The 9,580-nt window shown below is 39.1% G+C and overlaps 1 protein-coding gene across 1 annotated transcript in view; it reads left to right on the top strand.

Moving 5' to 3' along the window:
- LOC103202024 (glycerol-3-phosphate acyltransferase 3-like) overlaps positions 1-9,580 on the top strand; it is a 195,069-nt gene that overhangs the window by 127,655 nt on the left and 57,834 nt on the right. Inside the window, exons 3-5 of the mRNA XM_007946803.1 lie at positions 2,574-2,844; positions 6,471-6,545; positions 7,099-7,188. Coding sequence (XP_007944994.1) covers positions 2,574-2,844; positions 6,471-6,545; positions 7,099-7,188 — 436 coding nt within the window. The remainder of the gene's footprint in view (positions 1-2,573; positions 2,845-6,470; positions 6,546-7,098; positions 7,189-9,580) is intronic.

The following is a 9,580-nucleotide window of genomic DNA, read 5'->3' as shown; positions in this document are numbered from 1 at the left end:
AATCAATGTCTCTGGTTCCCTATTTATAATCTCGTAAGCTTACTTACTTTGGATACTTCCATAACTGGGTTGGTTTCTGGGTTATGTCATCATGTGTGTTAATGGTTGTTTGTTGTTTGCTGTTGTTGGTTCTCTGTCCAAAGGACTCCCTTTAGCATCTCTTATAAGTTTGGTCTGATTTTAACAAATTTCCTTAATTTCTGCTTATCTGGAAATGTCCCAATTTCACTATCATATTTGAGGGACAGTGCCTAAGGCATTTGACTGCTAACCAGAAGGTTGGTGGTTCAAACCCACCGCCACTCCTTGGAAGGAAGATTGGGCAATCAACTTCCATAGTGATACTGCCTCAGAAACCCAAGGAGGGGTTGCTATGAGTCTGATCTGACTCAATGGCAGTGAGTTTGAAGTTTTTTTTAAATGTAATTTTTGGCTGGAAATTTTTTTCTTTCAGGGTTTTATATATACCATTCCATTGTCTTCTTGCCTGCCTGGTTTCTGCTAAGAAAGCAGATCTTAGTCTCATTGGTTGCCATTGTAGGTAACTTTTCATTTTTCTCATGCTGCTTTCAGGATTCTTTCTCTGTCTTTGGTTTTGGTGTGTTCACTGATGATATGTGTGGTAGTTAAGATTGTTGCCAACTTGGCTGGGCCTGGCTGAGTGACTGGGAAGCTAGATGTAATTATTCCTCATGGTGAAGTTGGTAATTAACTCCATGAAGGAATCTATTAGAGCAACTGAGTAGCTGTTTTAGGGATGTGGTCTGCTTCCACTATATAAGAAGCAACTTTGAGGAAGGTCTCCACCTCATGGCATGCTTGAAGTTTGTATGTAGCCAAGTTGTTGTTCAATGGCCTGCCATGCTTTGCTGATCTTGGGACTTTCAGTGTACTAGAATGAATGGCCTGCCTTGTGGTTCAGTAATGTTAGGACTGTGCCTTTTTACATGTTGACCTTGGGTTTGTCAGGCTCAGCAGCCAGAAGCTATCTGAGTGAAGAAAAGCCTCCAGCTTCAGTGGGCTGGGAGCAGGAGGCAGAGCTGAAGCCCAAGGTTGAGGTGCTTTCACCCAGCCCCTAGAGCTTGGCACTTTGAACTTGGACTTCTAGCCTCCAAAATTGAGGGAATAAACTCCTGTTTGTTAAAGCTATCCCATTTGTGGTATTTCTGTTAGAGCTGCACTAGGTAACCACAACAATATGGCTTGGTGATTTTCTTTTAGGGTCTATCCTGTTTGGGGTTTGTTGGACTTCTTGAAGAGATATATTCTCATCTTTCATCATATCAAGGAAACAAATCTTTGATAATTTTCTCTGTGCTTTTATTTGTCTCTTCCCATTATGGAATTCCAGTTACACGTAGGTTATTCATTTTGATGGTATCCCACAGGAACCTTAGGCTTTCTTTATTTTGTTTGATCTCTTTTCTGATTGATCCTTTTTCTAAGAAGTTTTCAGATATTTGTCTTCAATCTCACTAATTCTGTCTTCCATTGATCAGTTCTACTGTTTTGCTCATTCAATGTGTTATCTGTGTCTGAAAATTTAGTATTAATCTTCTGATTTCTATCTGTAAATTTTATATCATTTCTAATTTTTCATTTATTTTGTCATTTTGTTCTTTCATTGTCCTCTGAGTTTTTTTTTCTAGGGTTTTCTCTGTGTTTTCCTCAATTTTGTCAGTGTTTTCCTTGATCTGTCTCTCAATCTATTGAAGGTACGTAAGTACAGTTCTTTTGAATTCCTTATCAGGGACTTCCCTGCTTCTTCCTCAGGGTTGTGTTCTGGGTGTGTATCCTGGTCCCTTGTTTCTCCTGCTTTGTCTTGCTTCTTTGTGTGGACTGTGATGGTCTTTTGTCTCTGAGACATTGTGATGTTTTTGTGTTTATATTTAATTGGTGATTGTATGCTGGAGTGATTCACCCAAGATTGTCATTGTCTTTGTTTTGTTTGGATGTATCTGAGTAAGCAGGGTACTGTGATCCTCTATCCACTAGTTGACAGCACTTATGCACTCACCACCTGTCTCCTTTCCAGTCATCAGCCTCCCATATGTCCATGCTGTCTTTGACCAGCAGAACGTATTCTTTGATCCCTATTATTTGAATGAGAATGCTATCACTTTAAATATCCAAAATGCCTGTTGCTTGTAAACATTCAAAATGGCTGTGCCCTCTGGACAACCAACAGTCCACAGCTCAGTTTGTCTCCTTTTTTGCTGTTTCCCTTTTTAGTCATTGGCCACCAGTATAGTCATCCGTGCAGCCCTTGGTGAACACGAGTGATTTTTAGGTTAATTCTTAGGTCCTACACCACTCAGAAATATTCATGTTGCCCTGCTGTCAGGATAGCAGAGAGTGCACAACTCTGTTTGTCTCCTTATTCACTGTTTTCATTCAGGTTCTGTTACTAGTTGGTGTTTAATCCATTTCAGTATCCTTCCTTTCAAGCCTCAGGGCTCTAGGATTGTCTTCTGTATCTGTGTCAATTGGTTTCTTTTTTTTGAAGATGGTCTGTGTAGCTTGTCTGGCTATTCTGCCATCTTATTGGAAGTCTTCTGATACTTTCTTTTAAGGTATTATCCAAAGAGATGAGTCACCCATGGAAAAATGTCTCTCTGGTCTGCGTGGAAGGGACTTTGAGCTGTCTGATGTGTTTTATTTCTCCAAGAAGGGATTGGAAGCCATTGTGGAAGATGAAGTGACCCAGAAGTTCTCCTCAGAGCAGCTAGCATCATGGAATCTCCTCACAAGGACCAATATAAACTTCCAGTACATTAGTCCACAGCTCACCACGGTATGGGTGTTGGGTGTCATAGTACGCTACTGTGTCCTGCTGCCTCTGCGGTAAGTCACCTGTCCAACAATTTGATGATATCAATGGTTCAACTTTATTTTTTAATCATGTCTCTAATGGTTACATAAAAGTATTGTAGTACAGCTATAGACTGAATTGTTGTTATGTGCTTCGAGTCAGACCTGACTCATAGCGACCCCTCCTTAGGTTTCCAAGGCAGTATCACTACAGAAGTAGATTGCCCAACCTTCCTTCTGAGGAGTGGACTGAATTATATACCCCTAAAATATGTGTTGTAAATCCTAACTCCTATACCTGTGGTTATAATTCCATTTGGGAATGGGTTTTATTTTTTATGTTAATGAGGTTTATTAGTGTAGGGTATGTTTTAAGTCAGTCTCTTTTGAGATGTAACAGAGGAGATTAAGCAAGCAAGCAAGCACAGAGGGGAACATACATGGCACAGGACTGACAAGGAATCTACGAGTTGAAAAGAGACAAGAATCTTTCCCTAGAGTGGAGAGAGAGTGAGTGAGAGAGAGAGAGAGAGACAGAAAGAGAGACAGAGAGAAAGAGAGAAGAGCCTTTCCCTAGAACAAGTGTCCTGAATTCAGATTTCTAGCCTTCTGAACTCTGAGAAAATAATGTTCTGTTCATTAAAGCCACTCACTTGTAGTATTTCTGTTATAGTAGCACTAGATAACTAAGACTTACTCCTTCACACTTAGAAAACACCACTAAATGTGACCTCTAAGGAACTTATTAAGTATCTGTTCTTTCAATATTTTATTCCCAAATGAAGGTGTTTATTTACAATCCAATATGCATATTACAGTCTGGATTCGCTCTGCTGTTACAATCTTAGATCATCTGAAGGTAGATAGAAAAATGAAGTTAGGAAAAAAGAGAAAGGATTTATAGTTTCACATTCACCAGAACCCCTTCCCTCTCTTTTCTAGTCTGTACCAATTCATAGCCGCATATTGTCATTGCTGTTAGTTGCAGTGGAGTTGATTCTGACTCATGGTGAAAGAAAATATTTCTGAGCACAGTTACCCTATGGGAGAGAGCAGTCTGGGAAGAGTGAATTCCCATCTAATTCTATTATGATTTCTCACTCTGCTTATTAAAAGTTCCCTACCTGGAAGAGAGCTGTTACATTATGGGGATTGAAACCAATGTCATGAAACAAAATGTGTATGAACTGTTGTATGTAAAATGAATTTACTATCTAAATTTTCATGCAAATCTCTCTCTCTCTCTCTCTCACACACACACACACACACACACATACACAAAGATTTCAAAAAAATATGAAAGCTCCCTACCTGGATCCCCTTCTGCTTCCAAGTTATGAGGAAGCAACTCCAAGCTCAGGTTATTGAGACCTTAGTATGGAACATAAAAATATGAAAGAAATAAGACTGGGAAGGGGGATGAAGCTGCAAGTGGTCAAGATTTGTTCAGCATGGCAGGTAGTAGGCATGTACACCAGCCATAATGTTGCTACTTTCTCTTGCTTCATTTCTCTGGAGCCCTACATGATCTTGGAATCCTCTTGACACAGCTTTCCAGGTAGATGCTACCAGATGATTAGAATTGACACATGAGTTGGAACCTCTTTACCATCCCTGGAGTGACATATACTTGCCTCATTCAGATTTATTACAAGAGAATGGATTGCTTAAGTATAGGGAAGTACAGATCTCTAAGAAGTACTTTCTCTTTTCTATTGCTGATGTTGCCAGTGTAGAAGTTGGAGCATAGTATGTCTTCTGGGAATCATTCAGCTGTAATAGCAAAGTGAAATTCAGAGTTTCACATACATTTTTGCTTGTACCTTAAGCCAGTGCTCTCTAGGTAAGGTTCATATACTCTGGGGATGCATAAGACTATCCATTACCATGCAGGAAGAAAATACTAAAGCCTCTGTTTATTAGAAGCTTTGACTCATTCTGTTTATAATTAGAGCTTCTTCTTATTCTGTGTTTATTGTCAAAATTAAATTAAACTTTAGTGAAGTTTAATATCTGGATGAGCTCTTGTATTCTCACTCCATCCATGAGTCAGGCACCCAAGGGAAGAGAGAGAATTCTTCAACACAGATAATTTGAGATGCCCTCATTTTTTGTTGGTTAGCTTTCACCAGGCTGTGGGAGCCCAGAAATGGTGCTGAGATTCTAATTATCTACTTCGAACTAATGTTCACAAATAGACAATAGATATAAAACATTCTTACAAAAATATCCCCGTAATGCAAGGTTCCAAGCACAAGAAGAAAATGGCAGAATCAGGAATCCTACCCTTAGTTCCTCAGTGAGAAGGTGGGGTGGGGGGGAAAAAAGGAAAGAAAGGAAAAGAAGCAATTGCTACAAAGTGCTAACATTGACTGTGGTGATGGTTGAATGACTCTGTGAATAAAACCAAACACCAAAAACCAAACATTGAATTAAACCAAAACCAAACAAAACTCACTGCTGTTGAGTCGATTCCAACTCATAGCGACCCCTCCTTGGGTTTCCCAGGTGATATCTCTACCAAAGTAGATTGCTCAGTTTTCCTTCTGAGGATAATAATTAATGATAACTAATGATTAATAATAATTAATAATTCAGAAGTTGTTCCTTTTTAGAGTATAAACTTTTTCCTAATATTATTAAATAAATTAATATTTAGTAGTGTGAAAAATTGAAATAATTCAGAGAAGAAGGAAAATAATTTTACTTTTTATTTTATTTCCTTCACTAGTGCTCTTTAACCTTTTGATGGTTACATACTGTTCTGGTTACCTAGTGCCACTCTGGCAGGAATATACCACAAATTGGACGCTTCAACAAATAGGAGTTTATTCTCTAACAGTTTGGAGGCTTTAAGTCCGAGTTCAAAATGCCAGGCTCTCGGGCTTGGAGAAAGCCCCTCAGCCTTGGGCTTCAGCTTTGCCTCCTACTCCCAGCCCACTGGAGGCTTTTCTTCACTCAGACAGCTGCTGGCTGCAGAGGCTGACAAACACAAAGGAAAAAGGCACAGTCCCAACGTTACTGAACAATATGGAGGGCCACTAATTCAAGTCCATTGAAAGTCCCAAGATTGGCAGAGCACGGCAGACTGCTGAACAACAACTTGGCTACACACAGGGTTCAAGCATGCCATAAGCTAAAGACCATTCCTAAAGCTGCTTCTTATATACGTGAAGCAGACCACATCCCTAACGCAGCTACTCAGCTGCTGTGTAGCTGATCCCACCAGTCTTGTCATGGGGAATACCTACCACCAGCTGCCCAGCCACTCAACCAGGCCCAGCCAAGTAGACACACAATCTTAACTACAACAGATAGATTGAACTTGACCATTTGTGGACAAATTTTCATGCCTTTACTATACCTACGTAAACTAGATACATATACATGTTTGTTATTATTTTGAAAATGGTATCATATTCTTATATATTATTCTGAAACTTACTTTTCTTCTTTCTTTCAGAATGTATTAAGGAACTTCTTCCATTCTTGATGACATTACCTGTAGATTTTCCCAATTCTTTGAATGGCTGCATCGTATTCCATAGTGTGCATGTTCCACAATTTACTATTTCCTTATTTATGAACTTTCAGGTTATTTTATTTTTTTCCCCTACTGTACAACTAATATTTACATTACTTTTTCTTTTCTTTTTCAGAGTAACCTTGGCTTTCATTGGGGTTAGTTTGCTCGTTATAGGAACTACGCTGGTTGGGCAGCTGTCAGATGGCAGGTGAGATGTTTCCTTCCATCAAGCCATAAATAGCACTGCCCGTTTACTTAGCTGTGTCAGTGATAAGCCGATTTATCTGATTCTTACATACAGCATTACCTTTATGACCTCAACTCACTTATTAGAATCCTGCTCACTTCACTTCATAGCATTTGTTTTTTGTGGTACTTTCATATAAATTGAAGGAGGTTGGTTTTTTTAAAGGGGAAATGAAGAGAAGAAAGAAAATAGAGGAGCTCAAGGGAAAAGTGAGTCTTATAAAATTGGCGGGGTCATAAGGCTGAGCCCAAAGACACTTCTGCTTAACTTTGTCATGAATTTATCATAATAAGTTTAGTAGCATGGGAATTACTTTCCATTAGACTTTTGTCCAATTCTCTTGGTATACTTTGGCCATTTAATATTAAATGCCTCAAGAAGATTAGAATTGAACTGTGTGTGTGTGTGTGTTAGAGCACAGTATGCTGCTGTGATGGACCACAGTGTATTGTTCAGTGTACTGTTTCTTAGGAGTGCCAGCAGTGCACAATCAAATGTTTTCTTTTTCTTTCAGCCTCAAAAACTGGCTGAGTGATCTGGTCCATCTGACCTGTTGTCGGATTTGTGTGCAAGCCCTCTCTGGAACCGTTCATTACCATAACAAGTGAGTGTCTACTTTTCTTCAGCCTGCTCTACTTTAGGTACATCTCGTGTGTGACTGACAGCAGAGCCTTGAAAGTGGGTGGGGAGGAGCAGGTGAATTAAGGTATTTTCAGTGTGTTCATTCCCCCTTCTTAGAGTGTCACCGATGTTAACAGTTTAAAAAAAAATACTTTATAAAATGCAATCCACTTGCAGAAGGAACATAATTAAACCAAATTAAACCAAAACCAGTTGCCATTGAGTGGATCCCAACTCATGAGGATCTGATGTGTATCAGAGTAGAACTGTAATCAATAGGGTCTCAAATAGCTGATTTGTGGAAGTAGATCACCAGACCTTTCTTCTGAGGTGACTCTGGGTGGATTTGAACCCCCCACCTTTTTGTTAGCACCAGAGTGTGTTAACCATTTGCACCACCCAGATACTCCAAGGAAGATAATAATCAACATGTGATAGCACTTAATAATTGGGCATTCAGGTATGTAGCCCAGGTGCTGTGCTTCTCATGCATCATCCTCATACAATAGGTACTTTGGTCTAATTTTTCAGCTGAAGAAATGGAAGCTCTGGGTTTGGTTGCTGAAGATCACATAGCAAGCATATTAGTTTCCTAGGTTGCTATAACCAAGTTCCACAAATTAGATGTCATAAAACAACAGAAATTTATTCCCTTGACAGTTTTTGGAGACAAGAAATCTTGCTTCCTCTAAAGGCCCCCAAAAAGAATCTTTCTTTGACTCTTGTAGCTTCTGTTGGCTCCTGGCAATCATTAGCCTTCCGTGGCTTGTAGTCACATCACTCCAATCTCTGCCTCCATCTCTACATCGTCTTCGTCCCTCTGTCTATTCTGTGTCCCTATATCTAAATCTCCTTTTCCTTCCTCTTATAAAGACAGTCACTGGATTTATGGCCCATCCTAATCCATGTGAGATCATTTTAACTTGATTCTGTCTGCAGAGGCCCTATTTCCAAATAAGGCCACATTTTTAGGTTCTGGGGGTTAGGACTTGAACATACTTCTTTAGGGGACACAATACAACCCAGTACAGTGAGTAAATGGCACAGTCAGGTTTTGGACCAAGTCTGTCTGATTTAAAAATGGTAAATATGACAGGCCTATAGCATGGTGGAGGAGCTCTGGTAGCATAGTGCCTAAGACATTTGACTGCTAACCAGAAGGCTGGCGGTTCAAACCCACCAGCCACTCCTCAGAAGGAAGGTTGGGCAATCTACTTCCATAGTGGTACTGGCTCGGAAACCCAAGGAGGGGTTGCTATGAGTCGGGGCCAGCTCAATGGCACATAACAACAACATAACATAATGGAAAGAAGACTAGGAGTCGGCGGAAGGTCTGGATTCTAGTGTCAAAAATAAAGAACACAGAACACCAGTAACAGATTGCTATGCAGGTGTAAAAGGAGCTCTGGTGGTGCAATGGTTCAGTGCTTGGCTGCTAACGGAAAGGCTGATGATGGCTTGAACCACCAGTGGCTACACGGGAGGAAAGACCTAGCAATCTGGTTCTATAAAGACTACATTCTAGGAATCCATATGGAACAGTTTTACTCTGTCCTACTGGGTTGCTAGGAGTCAGAATTGACTCCAGGGCACACACAATAGTAACATGTAGGATTAATAGTCAGTTTGCAAAATGGGCAGCATATCACTTACTGAATAAATCAGTGCTCCAATTAAAATTTTCAAAGTTCTTTTATTTTATGAGAAACTTTAAGAAAAAAAAATTGATTGGTTAATTATTATATCAGAATATATAAACCTTTTAAAAGAGAAGTATGTACTTAAACATTATGAAAGCTTCAATAGAAACCTTTCTAGGACAATAAAAGATAAGTGAACCAGTGTTGCAAGACCTCTGAAGTCTTAGAAACAGAACATGTCATTAATCTTCAATTGTTTTCTGAAAGAATAAGTTTCAAGTGTTGCAGTGAGACTGATCATGTAGATACAATTATACAAAACAAGATAAACTGCTTCTGAAGATTAGTTATAGATTAAGGCATAGTAATAGGCATTAAAATTATATGTCCATGATTGTACAGCACATAAGATGACCTTTAGTGTCGTGGTAAGAGAACTCTTGGTTCTCATAAAGTGAAACTTAAAATTTTATTTCATGCTAGTCTCAGACCTGTCAGTTCTAAAAGTCCATCACTGACCCTTAAAACAAAACACTACATTGTACTTCCCTCAGCTCCAATCATAGAGATTAAACCTAGCTATGTAAAGTTACTAGCTAAGTGAAACTGGTTTTAATTGTTTTTGAGTTATTTTTCTGTTAACTCAATTGTATTTTCTTTTACATTGTTTTAAAAGCTCTAATCTTTTTCATTTTTTAACTCATTACGTCTTCATGTTTCATTAGTAGAAGGAAA

This window comes from Orycteropus afer, unplaced genomic scaffold (genome assembly GCF_000298275.1).
Source record: "Orycteropus afer afer isolate SDZICR_OR568_19922 unplaced genomic scaffold, OryAfe1.0 scaffold00172, whole genome shotgun sequence".
NCBI classification, from domain to species: domain Eukaryota; kingdom Metazoa; phylum Chordata; class Mammalia; order Tubulidentata; family Orycteropodidae; genus Orycteropus; species Orycteropus afer.
Note: the sequence above shows the minus strand (reverse complement) of the source record. Positions and strands in the feature narration are given on the sequence as shown.